This window comes from Xiphophorus couchianus, chromosome 6 (assembly GCF_001444195.1).
Source record: "Xiphophorus couchianus chromosome 6, X_couchianus-1.0, whole genome shotgun sequence".
Taxonomy (NCBI): Eukaryota; Metazoa; Chordata; class Actinopteri; order Cyprinodontiformes; family Poeciliidae; genus Xiphophorus; species Xiphophorus couchianus.
In genome coordinates, this window is record NC_040233.1 from 25,018,907 (window position 1) to 25,039,884 (window position 20,978).

At 36.3% G+C, this 20,978-nt stretch overlaps 1 protein-coding gene across 1 annotated transcript in view; it reads right to left on the reverse strand.

Moving 5' to 3' along the window:
- The window catches only part of LOC114146557 (contactin-associated protein-like 4), a 111,824-nt gene that overhangs the window by 20,439 nt on the left and 70,407 nt on the right, over positions 1-20,978 (reverse strand). The window contains exons 16-20 of the mRNA XM_028020735.1: positions 20,189-20,359; positions 11,985-12,203; positions 7,159-7,398; positions 5,146-5,370; positions 3,146-3,282 (exon numbers count right to left, since the gene is read on the reverse strand). Of these exons, the coding sequence (XP_027876536.1) occupies positions 3,146-3,282; positions 5,146-5,370; positions 7,159-7,398; positions 11,985-12,203; positions 20,189-20,359 (992 nt within the window). The remainder of the gene's footprint in view (positions 1-3,145; positions 3,283-5,145; positions 5,371-7,158; positions 7,399-11,984; positions 12,204-20,188; positions 20,360-20,978) is intronic.

Genomic DNA, 20,978 nt, shown 5'->3' on the forward strand with positions numbered 1-20,978 from the left:
TTTCTTCTAATTCATGCAAAGCACCTTGTTGCTGAAAAGGTGCTATATAAATGAAACTTCTTCATAATAATAATAAATGAAGAAATCATTTCACATCAAAATGTGAAATGATTTCACTTGCCGAAATGTAATATCTCAATTGTTGACTATGTCTTCTATGACTGTATTTTTGTGTTTTTATCATGTAAAGCACTATGAACTGCCATGTTGCTGAAATGAGCGATACAAGTAAACGTGATTAATTAATTAACTCATGCAGTAAATGTGTTAAATCCTGCTTAAAGTTTGACTATATTATTACAAGCAATGCCACTTTTGCCAGTTGAATAAAGCTTGTTTTACTTTACCGTTACCGGATTTATTTGACCATCTCCATGTTTCCTGGGTCGTTTATATTTAGCAGTCTGAACATGAAGCGCTCCTTACGTTGAGGCCAGGACTTTATTTTTCGCTGCCTGTCAGCCTGATCTACTGCTTTCCAGCCGTAATGAAACACCGTCTGTAAAACCCAAAAGAATCGAGAACAAAGGGAGCCCCGATAAGAGCCAGAACCCTGCGATCCGGCATACTGCAGGAGCGATTTCGCCTTTACTGGGTCATTTTTCATGAGGTCAGGGCGGCGGAGATGATTATGTCCACTTGAGAGACTGCTGGCCATCAGGAAATGGCTGCATGAAACCCTCACTAAAACCCACCATGCTTCCGCAGAGCGTGTTGATAACAAAGCAATGATTCATGATGATGGAAGCAGACACAATGAAGCGCACTTCATATTTTATTGCAGCCTCACACGCAGCGAATCAGGATGAGGTCACCTTGTATTTTATCTCACATTGTTTATAATTAAAGAGACATTCAGGCTACTGACTCCTGGTTGTAAGTGCTGTCCTCATAGATCAAACCCGGCTGCTGTGAACAAGCTGGGAGAGTTGTTGGATCCAGATAAGATTACCGTGCTTCATATTTCATTTGAAGTGTAATTTAATTAGTTGGTTGATGTATTTTGTTCCCTTAGGGCCTGCAGTCATAACATAAAACGATTCTATGCTGGTTTTGGGGATTGCCAAGAAGGACTTCCATCCAGGAAGGCTTTTTACAACTCAGACAGAAACATCATGTCACTACGCTGCAAAAATACAAAATATTACCAAGTATTTTTGTCTCGGGCTGCACAGTGGCACAGTTGGTCGCACTGTTGTCTTGCAGCAAGAAGGTCCTGGGTTCGATTCCTGGCCCGGGGTCTTTCTGCATGGAGTTTGCATGTTCTCCCTGTGCATGGTGGATTTTCTCTGGGTACTCCGGCTTCCTCCTTAATTGGTCTCTCTAAATTCTCCCTAGGTGTGTGTGTGTGTGTGTGTGTGTGTGTGTGTGCATGGTTGTTTGTCCTGTCTGTCTCTGTGTTGCCCTGCGACAGACTGGCGACCTGTCCAGGGTGACCCCGCCTCTCGCCTGAAACGTAGCTGGAGATAGACACCAGCACCTCCCGACCCCATTAGGGACAAGGGTGTAAGAAAATGGATGGATGGATTTTTGTCTAGTTTCTAGTATCAAATATCTTGATACAGTTGAATTAAGATAAAGCTAACTAACAAATAACTGTTCAAAAAGATATAGAAGATTTTATTAAGCAAATAATTCTTTAATATTCATAAAAAGTTGTAGTTTCACTAGCAGATTATTTACCGTAATCTACAACAAAACATTTTCCCAACTTGTAAATGAAATAATCTGCCAATGAAACAAGTACTTTTCATCAATATTAAGGATTTATTGACCATAAACAAGCTCCTGTATCTTCCTGAAAATATACTTATAAGTTAGTTTTGTCTTATTTCAAATGTATTAAGATATTTGTACAACAAATTAGACAAAAAATGTAAGATTTTGTGTTTCAGCAAGATTTAGGTGCTTGATTTAAGTAAATAATTCCTTTATATTGATGAAAACATACTTGTTCAAGAAAACAAATATTTTTTTGTGATTATACAGCGACCAGATATCTGCATTAAGCACAAGAGATAAGTGTGATACAAAAAGTTATATGGAAAAGAAATTCATAGAAATCTTAAGAGTATTTCATGTTTATTATGAAAAATAAACAGCAAAATAAATTTAGATCGCTATTTTTTTTAAAGAAATGTTATTCGCATCTTAAAGAATAGAAAAAAATGTTTGTTTACCAAATCCTCTTGTCCTCCCACAAACCACCCACACAATATATTATTTAAGCTAAGAGTATTTTATTATTCTCAACTTTAAAAAACACACATCACTAATATCTTTGTGAGGTAAACATCTTATTTTGCATAATATAAAGGTCAGAAACATGCATTAATGATAAACTACCTCCTCTCTCACACATGCATAGACTTCATGTATATAAACATATTTTACTGTCGTAAGTTTTAAGAAATTCTTTACAAAAGTTCTAATTTAACAATCTCTGATGTTCTAGGCATATTAAATGGTGTGTTTTCCTCTACCCGTATTTGTGAAAGGGCAAAATGTGGATTTTCATTTTTTTCCAACAATAAAGTGAAACTCTTGTCTCGTTGCCATGGAGACCACATCATATATTTTCTCGTCTCATCTCGTCTGAATGCCTTATAGCACTCCAACCCCACACTAACGATGAAGCTGATGGCAACAATTAAGCCTGTCGTTTAGTTTGCTGGGTGTAAAAGCACTGAGCTTCGACTGGTTTTATTCCATATGTTTCTTTATATTAAAAACAGATGCAAAATCTAATCATCTTCCATATTTTTTTTAATCAAATTTGACATTTGAAGACAACCTTTCAATGGAGGGATATTCACCACAAAATGACAATAGTTCATCGCTGTGTGCAGATTATTAAAAAGATCAGAGCTACGGGCCACAGCTGCCAATAGCACCAGTGCTACTGGCAGATTATTTCTCCTTTAATTGGGAAAAATGTCTGGTTAAAAGTGAAATAATCTGCTAACAAGAAGAGTTCTTAATGTTCATCAACATTATTGACTTAAAATAAGCTACTATGTTTTGCTGAAAAGTTACTTGTAAGTTAATTTCGTCTTATAGAATATTTGCACTAGAAACCAGACCAAAACTACTCGGTAGGATGTTGTGTTTTTGCAGTGTAAGTCTCTCCTGTGTGCACAGCTACCTGCACAGACACCGTGTGTGTCAGTCTCCTGATGGTAACGCTGTGCAGCTGTCCATTGGCCAGGTTCCTCGTGCTGCTGCTCCTCAACACTTCAGCGTCTCGGTTGCCCTCCAGCTTGTATCTCACCTCCAGCTTATCTAAACACACAAAAAAGTTAATTTTTTCCACCTCAATTTAAACTTCTTGGTGAAAATAGCCTCGTCTTTGTTCCTTAATCTCTTCACCTCTGTTTGCAGACACCCTTTTCACCTCAGCAACGAATCAGAACGATGAGTATCTGAGGTAATAACGCTTTTCATGTTAAGAGGATTAGTTGTAAGTCCCTATTTATGAAAATAACTCTAAATCTAATAAAAAAATTTATAATATTGAGAGCATTAGGAGTGAACTCAATGGAAGAATCATTTCTGGAGGCTTTAAGATTAGAAAGGAAGAATTGCATCTTGTCCTTGTAATGCGCACATGTTTATTTTATTACAATTTTTATTATGATTAATCCCATTACAAACAGTTCAAGATTAAGATTTACTGAAGTTTTTCTTCACAGTTTAGAGAGAAGAAATCACTGTTTGCCACAGAGGAGGAAAAAAAGGGAGAAATTCTTTGTCCTGGACTAAAAATGGTTAAAAACGGTGCAGAGGAAGTGAAAGAAAGCGCTTAGGGATTTACATGGACACTTTCTATTAAAAGCCTTTACCTGGTGAATCCGCGGCCAGCGCAGAACCTTAATGCCCTGCTTCCTATTAGCTTTCTGAGTCATTAGGACCACGGAAAGAATCTATTTAAAGCTAATCTAGGTGCAAAGTGCCAATTTTCCAAGACTCCTGGATGCTGAAAATGTAATTCTAAGTTCAAAGTTTCACTACTTCAACTCTTAAAAGGCACAACTTAATTATCCAACAAAGTTTGTGGCTGTTTTATTCAACATTTCCCTGATCTATCACCTATTAGCAGCAGAACAAAGTCCCATTTCTGCAGCACTGTTTATGGTGTCTCTGTGATAAAAGCACAACATAACAGCTGGTGAAGCTGTACTGATGAAAACCAGCGGGGGTTAATGAGGTAAACCCAGATGGGGGGGAAGATCTGAAAGATTCTTGAGGAAATAACAAGGGTGCAGAAAGAGGGTAAGACATTAAAGGAGGAGATGAGGAAACTTGAGTGGGAGAAAAGGAGAGGAAACTGAGAAATTCAGAAAATCAGCTGTTGGATGACGAACATCTTATGGTGAAAAGGATGCAAAGGTTTATCCACTAAAATCAAATTTTATTCAGACATAAATACAACACCACAAAAACAAATTCCTACCAAGTATTTTTGGTCTACTACTTAGTACAATGTATTCGAGTGTATTAGTACACTTGAAATAAGACAAAAAAGACAGAAATACTAGTTACATTGGCAGATTATTTCACTTATAACATGGGGAAAATGTCCTGTTATGAGTGAAATACTGTAATCTGCCAGTGCAACTAATACTTTTTCATCAATATTAAGGAATTATTGACATAAACAAGCTCCTATATTTTGCTGAAAATACTTTTAAGATACTACACTTGAAAAAAGACTAAACTAAGTAAGAGTGCACTGATTGCAGTTTTCTGGCTGATTGCAGATTACCGATTTTTAAAAAACCCTATCAGCCTATTGTGATTTTGGCCTACATCAAGTTTTTTTTTATCTCAAATGTTGCTCAAAATATCAAGAAAGTCACCGAGTTGACAACAGTTGTCTATTGTCAACAGCAAACGTGCAGACATGACCTGGTCGGCCGGTGGGTCAGTCAAACCTCTCTCACCGCAGAGCAAGAGGACAGTGGCTAATTTTTAAACCTTTGCTCAGGTAGATGAGATCGGCTTCACATGTGAGTATCAGCCGATCATCATTCTCCCAAAATTAAAGAAATTGTTGCATCCGCTTACTACCAACATATTTTCAGAGGAAACTAGACCAAAAATCCTTGGAAATATTTTGTGTTTTTGCAGAGGAAGCTTTCTCACCGTGCTTGTTGATGAGCACGGCCATGTACTCTCTGTAGTAAGAGCCGACGTAAAGCAGCAGAGCCGGACTCTGAGCCGTCCTGAAACTCATGGAGACATTTTCTCCTCTCAGCGTTGTGTCGGAGTAGATGGAGGACGGCAGAGCGCTGCTGTTTCTAGTCAACTCATACGGCTCCTTGAAGGTGTATCTGACCGACGTTCCAGGTTTGAAACTGGCTGACAGCTCTGCAAAGGAAACAGTCAGATTATAATCCATCACTGTTGGTGAGAAGAAAGTTGTCATGAAACTCTAGCAGTGACTGAACCTGTTGAACCCAAACAGAGTTCACTGTGGTGGCATTTTTCTTCTGAAACAGGATTATAATTCACTGAACCTTTGATTTCATGTGGTATCCAAATGCTTTCAAGTGAGTGTTAAGTGTTGCAAACACAGAAAAAGGCCTTGTGGAAATATATAGATGCTTAACCTTTAAAACACCCACACTGAAGCTGAGAACAAAACCCGCCGTGGTTTAAAAACATGAAACACTGCTCAAGTTTTCCTCTTGATTTATAACACAAAATGTTTACTATCCTGTCAAATGTGGGAGAGCCCAGAAGTTAACTTTAAACTTCTAATTAGGTTGTTTGATGTAAATAGAGAGAGCTGTGGGTCAGTTTAAGAAAACATGTCAAATGCAGTGTTTCCTTGTGTGACATCATGGGAAAATCAGCCAAAACAACAAAACCAGTCTGTTTTATTCTTGGTTCCAACTTCCAGGAAGCTCAATTATTTCTTCACATTTAATGTTAACAAAAACAAACAGATGTAGTTTCAACTGCAAACTTTCTTATCCACAGTAAGTGCAAAAAAATGAAAGATGCCTTCTGTGCTGGAGACACTTGACAGCAGTGGTTCCCGAAGATTTTCTGGGCCCCCTTATGGATTACAATAAGCCCCCCCCCCATCCCAAAAATGAATAAAAAAATAAATCAACTGGGCACACACAGTGTTCAACCAGACATAAACCTAAACACATATTTTGTTTTCAAACTCCACTGAAGTTTATTTCACACTTCAGGTCACAATAAAACAAACTACAAACACTTTTGTGTAACGTTTTTTTTTTTTTTTTTAATTCATCCATACCGCTTCCCACGCCCCCACTGGGGGGCGTGACCCACACTTTGGGAACCACTGCTTTACAGGAACATAACAAGCTATAAATATTTGCACAATAATCTAAATGTTGATTTACAGGTTAGTTTCTAATGAACATTAAGTGCTCAAAACGCAGTTCAATCAAGAATTTCTTAGTTTAAGTGTGTGGAGTCTTTTGTTGCACCTTTTTCATGCATTTTCTTTTGATTTTATGTTGAATTGTACACAATGAATATCAGCAGACACTTGGAAAGTGTTTTAAAATGATTAAGAGTTTATATTTTAACCAGTCTTGTGAGAGTTGGTGTGGCTGAAGTATTTTCTCCAATATGAGTGTCTGAGTTGTTTTCAAACTATCAATGTTCCTTACTGATCAACAAAAAGATAAAGCCTATAGGTGTAATAAGAGCAGCTCAGTGCATCGAGGAGTGTTCAGATCTCTGCATAAGATGTGAATAATTATCCAGTTAACTAAATATACAGACTTAAAAAGAATGTGTTTGAGCCCCTTTAACATTTCAAAGCCTTTAGTTTTCTAAAGAATTTAATAAAATGGTGGAGTTTTTCTGATTTGGTGCAGCTTCAGGCTGCAGCGTGAACATAGCCAAAATGGTCTGGTGCAAAATGCTTTAAAATATAAAAAACCATAAAAGCAGTAATTTAATAAATAAAAAAGACAAAACAAATAAAAAGACACTGACTCAAATACAATAACCTCAGGACAACATTTTAAAATAATTTAAATTAAAACTATGCTAAATTGAATTGTGGAGGCTTACGGCAACTAACTAGTGTTTATATGTTTTAGTTTTGTTCCAGTTAGAAAGCAGATCAATACATTTATTCCCAGTTTTATTTAACATGGGTCTCACCAGTCTGGCAGAAGACTCCAGTGTAAGCCGACAGGCTGCAGTCGCAATGGAACCCAGCAGCTCTCTCCACACAGCGGCCCTGGTTCTGGCACAATGAGCCGTAGCTGCTGCAGTGACCCGGGCAGCCGGGCCGAACGCCAGGCGTCATCTCTGCCCTTTCCTCCAGGTCCAGAGTAACACCGTTCAGCTGCAGAGCGCGGATGCAGCCTCTGAAACCCCTCTGCCTGGACGCCGTGCCTCCTGAAAACACGGGAGGAGAGAAGCCTGTGTAAGTGGCTCAGCCTGTGAAATTGGAAAATAAGGACAAAAGCATGTTAGAGCTACTTTTCCCGTCTGTCATCTTTGCTCAAGAGTCTCAATTATTGCTACCTGAGCTGAAAAGCCTGCATTTTTCTTTCCCTGTGGTTTTCTATTTATTCCACCTGACATTTACAACAAACCCACATGTCACATCAGCTCCTCCAGAAGCATCAAATTGTCAAATATAAACACAGAAATAGCAAAAGGCTGTAGGTGGAAAGGCGCATTCAAAGACAACACTAATCTGCTTTCCTTATGTCTGTCTATCGCATCTTTTCAGCTGCAGACGGGTTCATCAGGGAATGGAAACCACCAAGAATTAATGTGTTCTGCTTTTTTACTAGTTCGACTCATTTTCTACAACATTTCTGTTTCCCTCTATCAACGGTTTACATTTGTTTCAGAACTGACACAAATCATCAAGCACATTTTCAAACTTGACAAACTTCAGGCTAGAACTGAATGCATCTAAAGGCTCATATTTTTAAGTGGGAAATAACAGATTAATGGTCCTAACAATAATGAGAATGTACAATTTTACAGAAGTTGAACGAACTTAATGAAAAATAGAGTTAGGATAAGAAAATAGGACAATAATGCTTTCGATTAGTGTATAATTTTGCCATTCATTGCAAAATCACAAAATCTTACAAAGTATTTTTGTCTCGTTTCTAGTGTAAAACACAAAACTAACGTACAAGTAACTTTTCTGCAAGATAAAAGAGCTTGTTTTAAATCAATAATTATTTAATATTGATGAAAAAGTTCTATTTATATTGGCAGATTATTTCATTTATAACATTGTGTCTTGTTTTAAGTGAAATAATTTGCCTGTAATCTAAAACTTTTTCATTACCGTACATTTCATTATTTGTACATAAATTTTGTCTTATTTCAAATGTAGTAAAAAATTAGACCAAAAATACTTGGTATGATCTTGTGTTTTGCAGTGTTCTTTAAACAAAAATGTTTATTTTTACTTTGTTGAATAAGTTAAACTGCTACAGATGAGCTAGTAAGATAGCTTCCATGAAAACAAACATTTAAACATTTAATTCACAAAAATGTATTTACATACCAGCTTCTTGCTGGTTACAATTGTAAATATTTAAGTGTTTAAAGTAAATATTTAAGCATTCAATGTTTTAAAAACATGTTTCATTTACTTCTTTATTTGCTTATCTGAAATAAGGCCAATAAAAAGGTTACATTTATCTGGAAAGGGGGACGTTATGACAAATAGACATTAATAAAAACAGGTATAAAAATCACAGTAACATGCAGATCAGTCTAACTCTGATGAATGAAGGATGTGAGAGAATTTCACAGGTGAACAATTTATGATTTATGAGAAGCTCAGTTACTGTCCATGAGTTTATGACGGGAAAGTGCACCCTGCTCTGGAGCGCGAAACTGGAGTGAAACTGTAAAGGAAAACAAAACGGCAAACAAAATGAAGGCCAAAGTATCAACAGAGTTACCCTTCAAAAGCAAACAACCTCCACCTGCAGATTTAGAAAGTATAAAACTGAGGAATGAACTGAGTGAAAATCAATGGAGGGAAAAAAAAACAAAGCAACAAAATATCTAGAACAGCATACAGCGAACAGATTGTTGAGACAAATCTACATGGTGTGGGTGAAAGTAATTGTTTTGTTAAATAAAAACATTAAGCACAGTTTTAGAAAGAATGTTTCATAAAACCTGCTTTTAGTTTTAAATGTAAAAGTTGTTTAAAAGGTTTGAAAAGTTGTCAACTTTAGATAATGACAAAAATAATCAAGAAGCAAAAGGTTAAGACCTAAACTATTCATACCCCACATGAATCTGGATTTATGGTGATTATCATCAAACAAGAAGTTTTTATTTGAAAATTATTTAATAGAAAAGTCTTTATCAGCACTACAGCAAAGAAACTTCTTATACTTGTATTTTCTGGAAAGCTGGTTTGATTGTTTGCACAAGAAGTTTAATTATTAATTTTTTTAGATGAGCTCAGAGTTATTGAGGTCTGGACTGAGAATTGGCAGCTCCAAAACATAAACATTACAGTTTCAGTCAGAAAAAGAAGCAGCTTAGTAAAGTTAAAACTAATTTTAGCCAAAATGAGCCAGGTGCTTGGAAACAAAACAGGCATTACCTGTGGCTAAAGAGAAAAGCAGAAAATACATTTTTACCTCATACATGCAGCCAGACATAATCACAGCTGCATAATATAAGTAGAAACAACACATTTAATAAATGATCACATGAGAGCATAAGTTTTAATCAGCACAAGTTTGACTAAAAGTATGTTTAAATGTGTGAATAAAAGAAATTATTTGGATGTTTTCTTCCTGCTAAAACAAAGATGAGATGAAATGATATTTAAAGATTAGATTAGACATTTACCATTAAGGATCATTTACTACTACTAATAAAAATATTACTTTTGTTGTTCTTTTATTTCTAGTCTGAGGAAAGCGTGCAGCACTAAATATTTATTATTAAGGTTTACAAATACTAGAGGTTGAAAACAGAAGTTAACATTTCACCACCTAAAATGTGCCTGTTAAATGTTTTACAGAAATACAAGCTGCTCTAATCCTGTTAAAGGTAGAATTATGGCTCATGAATGCAAATGCATACAATGGACGCCTGGTTAAGCATTAATATGGGTTATAAATATGTAAACACTGAGCTCTAAATGCTGCAATAAAACCCCCCAAAAACATCTCACTCAACTTGATATCCAGACACATTTTCTTTCAAAGCAGATCTGATGAAGTCGTTAAATTGTCATTTTTTAGGTGGCTGACAGCAACCTGCTGAATGTCCTATAAATACGTTAATATTCCTCCACAATTTCACTGCTGCTCCCTTGTCCAATTCCACTGTTTGGTCCTTTTGCTTCAAGTTTGGATTCACTGAGAAGAAGTGATGCCCAAAATATTTACTGATTGATTAAAACTGATAACGAATGATGGATTTTCATTACTTTTCGCTCCAAATCTATCAGCAGGATTGGAGAGCTCATGCAGAATGTGAAATGAACTGAGATAACCTGCAGTCCTCGTAAACCATGCAGCATCTCAGCGTCTTTGTAAGGAATTTACATAACCATAAAAATACTGTAAACAACACGCAGGCTCCGATTTGTTTTCATCCTGATGCGGTTTCCAGGCAGTAGGTTTTACTGCTGATATGCTTGCACAGCTAATGAATCTGGATGTCATTTTGCAATCAGAAAGCTTCACCTCAGCACTTTCCTATTCACTGCGAACAGTTTCTGCTGCAAGCCAAACCACAGAAAAACTCTAAAGTATTAACAGGCTTAAACAGCACATTCAAACAAAATGATTCAACTCCCCAAGAAACATTTGTAATCCTTTCAGAAACTTCTCTTGTCGGCTTGATATTGTTGGCTAGATTATATTTGCTCAATAGAAATACAGGAAATTCTGATTTTTCATCATAATGTCAGAAACCTTTAAAAATAAGTTTAAAAGCTATTAAACCTGTAGGCTTTAGTAAATAAAAATCAACAATAGTGAGTGAAGTTGCAGCTGCATGACAAAGTGGTAAATTGTTCTCCTCATAGTTTTTGACCAAAAATATGAGAACCAAACTAGTAAAAGAGCAATAAAAATTATAATCCTTTTCTGATGGAGCATATAATTTAAATCTTTATGCAGATTCATTTTTTAAAACAAACTTTAAAAATTACTTATCTACCGTTTCTTCAACTAGTAAAGTCTAACATCTGTTTTTTACGGTAATCTTTGTCCTCTAATAAAAGTACAAAACACACAAAATGTTTAAAAGAAGACCATTTTAAAAGAAATATCGCAGAATACAAAATCAGGGAAGAATGTAAGCCTGTCATGATAATAAATCTTTTGGGCTTTTGTCTTTATTTTTCTTTGAATTTTATCATGTACTCACTAATAATGTAATATTTTAAATCATTGTAGATACAAAACATAAAAAATGGTTTTGCATTATCATAAGACAGACCCACAGTTCCTGACTTTTGAGCTGAATGCGTTACGTTTGAGTAAAAGTAGGTCGATGTTTGTTGCTCTGGTTACTCCAAACCCAAGATGAAAGAAAAAAAAGTTATTAAATGGGTGATTTATATTTCTGTACTCCTGTAAAGTGTACCTCATTTTTTTATTTGTCTGTAAAAAGTCTTTCAGTATAAGAAGATGGTGGTTGATACAAAAGTGTCCATTTGCATCAACCACATATGGTTGCATTGAGGTCAGGGGTCAAACAAAATCCTTCAGAGGGCCAGGAATGGCCCCAGGGCTGCACTTTGAACAACCCTGTTCTATGATTACATTAAAGCATACAGGCTAAATTAAAGATAATTTCAAAAGAGATGAATAAAGAAAACCATTGAGTTTGTCTTGTGACTAAAAATCCTGTTATCTGTAATAGACTTAAATCAAACTGAATAGGAAAACATTTCAGTGTGCAGGAAGCCTGAGAGGACAAACCTAAAAGACATTTGTCTGTAAATTAATAGAAGCAACGCTCCTCACCAATGAACAGCTGGCTGTTGAGCTGCAGGTGGACGTGTCCGTCAGCCGGCGCCTCCTGCGTCGCCACAGGCAGGTCGTCCAGTCGCAGCGACGCCTCCTTGATGTTCCGCTCGGCTCGGACTCGATGCCATCGGTTGTCATTCAACGGGACCGTCGACTCGACTTTAACTTCCAGTGGGCCGTTACCAACATCGAAGGAGAAAACCACCCGAGTAGACGCTTGAGAAAGAAAAAAACGGACAGAAATATCAGACAGAATCTGTTATTTGGTTCTACAGAACATCTTACTGCTTGAAGAAGTTGAACATAACACAAAGCAATCTGATGAGAAGTCAAACATTTGACATGTCAGCTTCGTGTCAAACTTTAAACAACAATCAGCATTTTGTTTATTCAAACAGCAAACATCAATCTCAGTCAATGAGAATTGGACTTCTGGGTTAAATCTCTATGATTCTGTTAAAAGAGACAGATGGTTCTTTCCAAATACAGCTGTAATTAAGCCTCACTCATGTTTCCATATGGTTCCCTGTGCAGGACTGAAATGAGCCAATGAAACGAATGGGGAATTGAGACAGGAGCTGCAACATCCAGTGTAGAGAGACAAACAAGCAGACAGGGGGAGCGTCGGCCTCTCTGGAATGAAATTTAATTACTCTACCACAACAAAGCAACAATGAAGCCAACATGGCTTCTAACTAAGCAGAGTGGGAACAGTCCTCAAAGGATAGCAAACAAAAGAAGACCAATTTGGGGCCATGAGCTGATTACATAAAAAATAAATAACAAACGGTCTCATTTTTTCCAGCCTGTGCAATATTTGCCATATACAGCCAAGTTTAGCAGATCTGTTGGGATAAATTTCTCAGCTGACAAAGGAAGAAAAATTAGCAGGTAGTGAAAACAAAACCATATTTGAAACTTTTTCCCTGTGGCATTTCACATTAATATTCAGTACTTAATTTCTGAACTTTTTTGTTTTGGTTTCTTTACATGTGTCAATTAATTGGCTTGTTAAAAACACCTGGTGGACATTTCATGTCAACAGCATCTTTGGTATGGCATCCATTTGTAAAGTAGTAAAACAAGTTTATTAGTCTGAGTGTTCATTTCTCAAAGTCATATTGTCATCTTATTATTCCTATATTTATTAATGTCAGAGTTCCAAATTAAATATTTCATTGATAAGTCAAATATTTAGTTTAGAACATAATGTTTAGCTTTCAAACTAAATATTTATTAGATATTAGAGGATGAAATATTTATTTTATAGTTTGTAAATATTTAGTTTTTGCAAATTGTTAATTTGTTAAATACAAATATATAATTTGAAGTAGTTTAAACTAAAACTGAAACTACTTCAATATAAATAAATATTTATTTAGAAAATAAATATTTAGTTTGGAAGCTAAATATTTATTTTCAAACTAAATGTTTGAGTCTGTTCTAAATAGTTTGAAAACTAAATATTGAGCTCCAAATTATGTATTTATTTGGGAAGTAAATGTTTATTTTCAAAGTAAATGTTTAGCTTCCTAACCAAATATTAAATTTTTAAGTTAAATCTTTAGTTTGTAAAATAAATATTTAGTTTGGAACTCTGACATTCATGAATACAAGAAAAATATGGTGAAAATATGACTGAAAAAATGAACGCCTACATTTACTCTTTATGGCAGGCTAATTAAACCAAATTATTACTGTAAAAAAATTTTTACTGTGTAGTTTAGATATACGTTTACTATGAGAAATTGTGACGTATTCAAGACTAATTTAACCCGTTTTATGTCCATTACAATAAGAAGAAGAAACTCAGTTAAATAGAAGTGAGAATAGGAAAGAGGACTGGCAATAATGATTTTAAAAAGTGCAGAAGAAAGAGAATATGGTGTCCAAATCTCAATCTTATTTTTCTTGAATACTTAAAGTATAATTTAAACGTTTGTAATGTGAAAAATGTAATGTTTCATCCATTAGATTTAAAGCAGGCGCTGAATCTAATCTGTGTTGCTGAGTTTTCCTCTGCAGTCAGATTTCAGGACCACGGCCAGCTCCCCAGCCATCCTGCCCAGTCTCAGCACCGCGGACAGCTCCGCTCGGCTACAAGTCTTTATTTACTTCCTCCAGGGTGTCTGCTGCACTCTATTTGTTTCCCCTATCAAAAGGGAGAAGATTTAAGAGAGTGCAGAGGAAGCGCAGCGCCATCCCTCATGTTTTGCTGCTGGAAGTTGGGGATGTATTGCTTTGGGAGCGCAGAACAAGATGAAAAAAATACCCCGGCATCCAGCGGTAACTTCATTTAGAAATTTGTTCCCTGGTCCCAGCTACAATGTTACGGAGCAATCTGCTGGTGATGGAGAGGGAGGGGTTGGTATACAGAGGTGGAACAGCCAGACAGACAATAATTTCCCCTGAGAGGGATGTTAGGGGGTTGGTTTCCCTCTGCTGGATTTTTCTTCTTCTTCTGTTTGTCCTTTAAAGTCAACGACTTCCTCCAAAGTGGAACAAAAACAACTGCAAAATCTAACCCAGGCAGCCAAAAAGAACCCAAAAAAAAAACAGTCAATCCATAACTGAAAAAAATAATCCACCACACAAGTCTGTAGTAGTGACACACCTTTACCATAAACCTGAGTCATGATGCACTAAAACACATAAAACAGGCCGTGTCAGGTAACGCTGTACATCTTCTTATATGCTAACATTTGCAGTTGGATATACTTTTTATTTCCTGCTTGCTACTTTCCCACTCTGTCCTCTCTGTGTAATCCATCTTTGTCTAATTTTCTAGCAATTTAACATTTCTTTTTATCTGATATTAACACGTCTAAAGCTACATTTAAATTGGTTACTATCTCCTTTGCAGTTTTTCCTTTTATCTTTGGTGTATCAGTGGAATAAGTAGTAATTAAAAACATTAATTATTGTCACTATTAGTAGTGCAACTCTTAGAAGGTTGGTATTTATGTAGCTCATTAGCTATTCAGGGTTTGACAATGCCAAAAACTCACAAGAAAGAGATTTTAAAATTACTTTAAAAAACTTCAAAGATCAAATTTAGGCTGCCAAAAGTTATTTACTCTGCATTTTTTACTTATTTTTGCCACAAACTCAAACTGAAATCTTTTTTTTCCAAATTCCTTGTATCTCTTTATACCTTTTTGCATTGTTTCTATGAAGCATGGTCTGCAATACAACATTTATCATTTCGCAGCTGCTAATGATAGCATACCTGCAGCCATCGGTCGTCATAGCGATGCTTTCTGCCCCCTTCAACATCTGAACAATTTGCAATGCTAATGTTCATGTCTCGTCTGTCATAGACTTTGGATTAAAATAATATCTAATTTGTGAAATATTACATGAGCTTGACTTTTTCAGTCGAGTAAAACATGATTATTTATTCAGATGTCAAACTTATAAATACATTTCTTCATGGTTCGGTTCCACCACTGCTAAAATAATTTAAACAATTACAGTTACTAGATAATCAAACTTTTACTTGTGTTTTGAATAATTCTTATTTTATTCTTTTTACGGTTTTAATTAGAAAGGTTTCCTGTAAATTGCACTACTTTTAGCTATACATTGAAGTCTGTCATAAATCAAAGGTCATGTATTTTGTTTTGCATTTTAATTAAAATCTTTTTAGTCTCCTCCATCAACCTGCCAGGTGATTACAGATTAAATTTGGCTTTGGCATATTTACACAATGTATTCATGTTGATTAATATGTATTGTCCCCTTTATAAAAACAAATAAATTAATCTAAAGTTATTGTTCCTACTGGAAACACAAAATGCTCCCAAACAAATGATTTAAGAGTGGTTGGCGTCTTCTATAAGAACTTCATGAGTTATATTCAGCCCTCTGGTTTCTCTCCCAGCTGTTGTCAGTCTCTACTCTTACCTAAACTACGACTTTTTTCCGTCTTACTGAGTCACATCGTTACATCTTATGTCTTCAGAAAACCTTTGAGAGAAATCTTAGCAATATTGATCCTTGCGTAACTAAAACTGAAACTACTTCATACTGTTACATGCTATCTGTACATTTACCTTTTATTCTCAGATCGATGAAAATGCTGTTTAATGTCACAAATTGACCAGAACATATTTTAATCAGGATATTTTATGAGCTCTCCGGTTTTTAGGCTGGATCATTTTTATCTTTGTAGACCCAAAATGATGCAACACCATGCACAGATGGCAACATTAATAATGACAAAATGTTCGATTGATTAAATAATTTGTCTTTGGTGTTAAGAGGATTGATTTGCACATTCATTTGCTTTTTTTTTTTTATTTCCCTTTTTTGACGAGCGTTGCTTTTCTCTCTGTGAGTCAGCAATCCTGGATTGATTTACTGAGTTGATAAACAGCTTCATAGCATCGTCTGATCCAGCCATCCATTGTCAGGCCCACTCATCCTTGCAGGGTCGTGGGAGGCTGCTGCTTATCTCCAGCGGTCGTTGGGCAAGAGGGGCCACACATTGTAGTGTCTGAGAGCTCATTAGATCTCATTAGATCTCAAGGCCTCAGGAGAATATTTCTACGCCAGAGCCAGACTCTGAAAGTGAGCAAAAAAGGTGAGGAATCTTTGAACCTCTTGAAGAGAGTCAACGCTACAGGCTACAGCTTACATAAGTGATGTATTAACATGTTTATGTCTTCATATTAGTTCATTCCTTTATAAGAAGAAAGATTTGTTGCTATTTGAACAAAAACAGATGTTGGATATTTTTGGGGGGTTTTGTGTGATGCGGAAAATTGACACATTTTTAGTGGAAATGCAGCTATTCTCCCCTCTCCCCTCAGTAAAGAAGCTCACTGGTTTTCATTCTTCTTTGCTAGTTTATCATGTTAATCTACATCCTGTTCAACTTTTTCCATCTCTGGATGTTTTGTGTTTAATGATTAAACATTTATCCTGACATCCCGTCTAAACCTGAAACATGACATATTGAGCCAAGGTCAGGTCCACAGTGTCATCTTTCTGAAGTATTTATTTCTCTGGTCCAGTCATTTATTCTTAATTCCTGTTGTTGCTTTATTGTTCTGGTCCAGCAACTGGTTTTTGATTTGTTTCAGTTCATCTAATTATTTATGGATTTTTGTCTCTTTTTCTGGATATTAAGCTTCCATTATCATTGAAATAATGGTGTGTTCCCATCATGATTAATCACCATCCCGTGTAGTCCATCCATCCATCCATCTTCTTCCGCTTATCCGAGGTCGGGTCGCGGGGGTAGCAGCTTCAGAAGGGAGGCCCAGACTTCCCTCTCCCGGGCCACTTCTTCCAGCTCTTCCGGGGGAATCCCGAGGCGTTCCCAGGCCAGCCGAGAGACATAGTCTCTCCAGCGTGTCCTGGGTCTTCCCCGGGGCCTCCTCCCGGTGGGACGTGCCCGGAACACCTCAACTGGCTCCTCTCGATGTGAAGGAGCAGCGGCTCTACTCTGAGTCCCTCCCGGATGACTGAGCTTCTCACCCTATCTCTAAGGGAGAGCCCAGCCACCCTACGGAGAAAACCCATTTCGGCCGCTTGTATCCGCGATCTCGTTCTTTCGGTCATGACCCAAAGCTCATGACCATAGATGAGGGTGGGAACGTAGATCGACCGGTAAATCGAGAGCTTCGCTTTTTGGCTCAGCTCTCTCTTCACCACGACGGACCGGTACAGCGCCTGCTTGACAGTAGACGCTGCGCCAATCCGCCTGTCGATCTCCCGCTCCCTTCTTCCCCCATTCGTGAACAAGATCCCGAGATACTTAAACTCCTCCACTTGGGGCAGGACACCCCCCCTGACCCGGAGAAGGCACTCTACCCTTTTCCGGCTCAAGACCATGGCCTCGGATTTGGAGGCACTGATCCCCATCCCGGCCGCTTCACACTCGGCTGCGAACCGCTCCAGCGAGAGCTGCAGATCACGATCTGATGAAGCCAAAAGGACCACCCGTGTAGTATTGACAGAAAATATGATCATTCTTTATTTATTTGTTCCTCAGTGAGGACATTTCTGTATATCAGCAGCAAAAGGACAGAAAGCAAACAGATAGATGCACTACCTCTCACTCCTCATTTTAAATAAGTACAAGTGTGCTGTGATGCAATGTGACAATTTAATTATAAGAAACACAAAAAAAAATCTGTTTTTGAGATTAGGTGAGCTGGGTGAGTCGTCCACAGATTTACAGCTACAAAAAAGAAAAGTTTGATTTATTAAATTCTGTTTTGTATCTTTCTGCATCTCCCCTTCAAGCAGACTAGTTACTGTTTTTCAGAGTGTAAAACATTTTTTAAGAAGAAGCAATTTAAAAACTTTAAATATGGAGTCTAAGATTTTTCTTTCTTTCTTTTTTCAATTTAAATAAATGCACATTTTGCAAACATTGTACTTCATATAAAACTCATAGGCTCAATCCTATCAGCTCATGTGAGTTATAAAAACATTTTAGGATTTTTATCAATATAAATAAGAATCGAGTATTTGAAAATTATGACGTCATAGTTTAGTTTTTATGGAACAGCATGAAGCTAACGGCCGACGGACATATTTTACAGTCATATACAAAATATAAATACTTACTGAAAAGTTCATTCATTTCAGCAGCTCAATTCCCTAAGTGAACCATATTATACAGATTAACAGATTTATGTTTTCAAGCCTTTATTTCTGTTAATTATGATAATTTTCTGCTTACAGCTAATAAAAACAACATTTAAAATTTGATTAGATCAGACCATTAAAAAAAAAAAAATTTTAATAAAGAATTTGGCACTTAATTAGAATTAGGTTTAAGACCTACAGACAAAACTAATCTGAATTCATACTCTAATTTATGAAATATGACTGTATATCTGTAGTATTCTGTAATTTACATTCATAAAATAATGTTTCTTTAGTGGATAAGACACCAAATCTGACTCCATCCCAGAAATTTGCACTCAATCCTTGGAAATCCAACCCTAAGTGTTGGATTTAGCAATTGCAAAATGGTGCTAAATGATACACAACTGCCATCTAAGTATAAAAAAACTGTAATGTATAACTTTAGAGTTTTGACTCCAAGGTTTGGCCTGTAGTCGGTAACATTTCATACAGAAATTGCTCACTGATTGGTCGTTGTTTTGCTAAGGTGCCTGGCTTTAAATGAGTGGAAAAACTTCCAGCTTTAAATCCAGTTTTAGAAGTTTAGCTCAGAAAAATAAGGTTACACATAATGTACCGCGTGATGTAAAGCTGTACAGTTTTAAACAAACAGGTGAATTGAATTAAACTGCTTAGGCAATATCTGACCGAAGAGAAAAATGGTTTTAGGCAAAACAACATGAGACAAATTTACACAAAAACGTCAAAATTTGCACAAAAACCTAAAGATAGAACCATAAATAACCTATTTAGACAGTTTGTCAGCATAAAAAGTTGATTTGGGGGCTAATTATACTTTAAAGGCAGTAAATCTTTTCTAATTCTTTTCTTTTGCCATCGCTCTCCTTGTTTCCAGTGCTGTCCATCACACTGAATTTGCTCGTAAGGGACTTCATTCTGGTAAAGATTCATACTAATCCATTAATTTCCTTCTGCTTGACTAATTTGTCAAATTAGAATTACATAACACAATCATACTGGGTTAGAAAGGCTGGAATCTGTAATTAATTTGATTTTTTAAAAAATAATTACATAATTGATTGATTTGGACCAGTTTTCAGTCGATCTAAATGAATTACTGTGCATAATGGCTTCAGATAATTTCTAAAAACAAAAAAAAACTTATCTAAATTAGATAAAACATCTGACATCAGGTGCAATCACCCACAAACTACACAAGTTTACCACAGTTGTGATGTGAATGATCTGTTGCATATTACTCAAGGGAAAATACTTAATGAAGGGTTAGAGAGGGGAACATGATGGAACATCTCTAAAATTAAAAACATGGGCTAAGGTAATTATTAGCTTTGTTTTAATGGTTTTAATAATCCCCAATTTTCTGCTTGGGCTGTCAGAATACATTTTGGATGACAAACAATAAACAGGTAAACAAAACATTTTATTCTTCTCTGAAGAATAAAAAAAACAAATTTTTTCTGACATTTTAAAAGTACAAACATCAAACTTCAGACTCATTATAAACACAAAGAAATGTAACTAATTCCCTCCTGCATTCGTGTGATATTCAGTTTTATATTCCAGTTTCTACTCACTGCTTAGTTCGATCCGGATGAAGTCCTTAATGCCAAGATTTTCCAGGAATACTCCAGAGGAAGAAGTGGTCTTAAAAAAGAAGGAGATGTCTGCGCTCAGCTCACCGTGGAAGGTGGGGAAGTGGAGGTACGATGTCTCCTTGTCAAAAAATGCAGCGTTCCAGAAGTTCTCTGTGAAAAAGTGGGAAAAACAAATAAATTCACTGTCAAGATCTTCAGAATAAAACCAAAAAAACCAAACCACGACGGCGAACAGAGCTGAAAGTGTTTTATAATTATAATTGTTTATGGAAAATGTGGCTTAAATTACAAAACAGTAAATGAAATCCATGCAATCTTATTCAGCAAGTAGATTTAAAACTTTTTATTACCATTTTGGCTGTTTGTCTAATTTTTAGACATATTTGTGGAAGATTTATTGCATGGAGAATTAATTCCTGTTATGTATAAAGTGTTTAAGTAGGAGGCAACTGGATTTATTGGGATATTTACGGAGGTTCACCTCTCATGCAAAAGGCTTTTTCAGTTCTTTTTGCATGAGAGTGAAACCTCCTCAAGAAACAAGAAAAGAAGTGAAAATTCCAGTTTGTTTGTTTTTTTTACATTTTGCAGAGTTTTGTTTCTATTTGGGTCTCAACTGCTTCTAATAAAAAAGACACCCAGTTGTTTTTTGGCAGTAAGCTAATGGTGGTTTTTTTTTTGGTGTCTGGAAAATGAGCCAATTCCAAAACCTCCTGGTTGTTGAGTCAAACTGCACCATTACTTAGAAACCCCAGCAAAGCCCAGACTG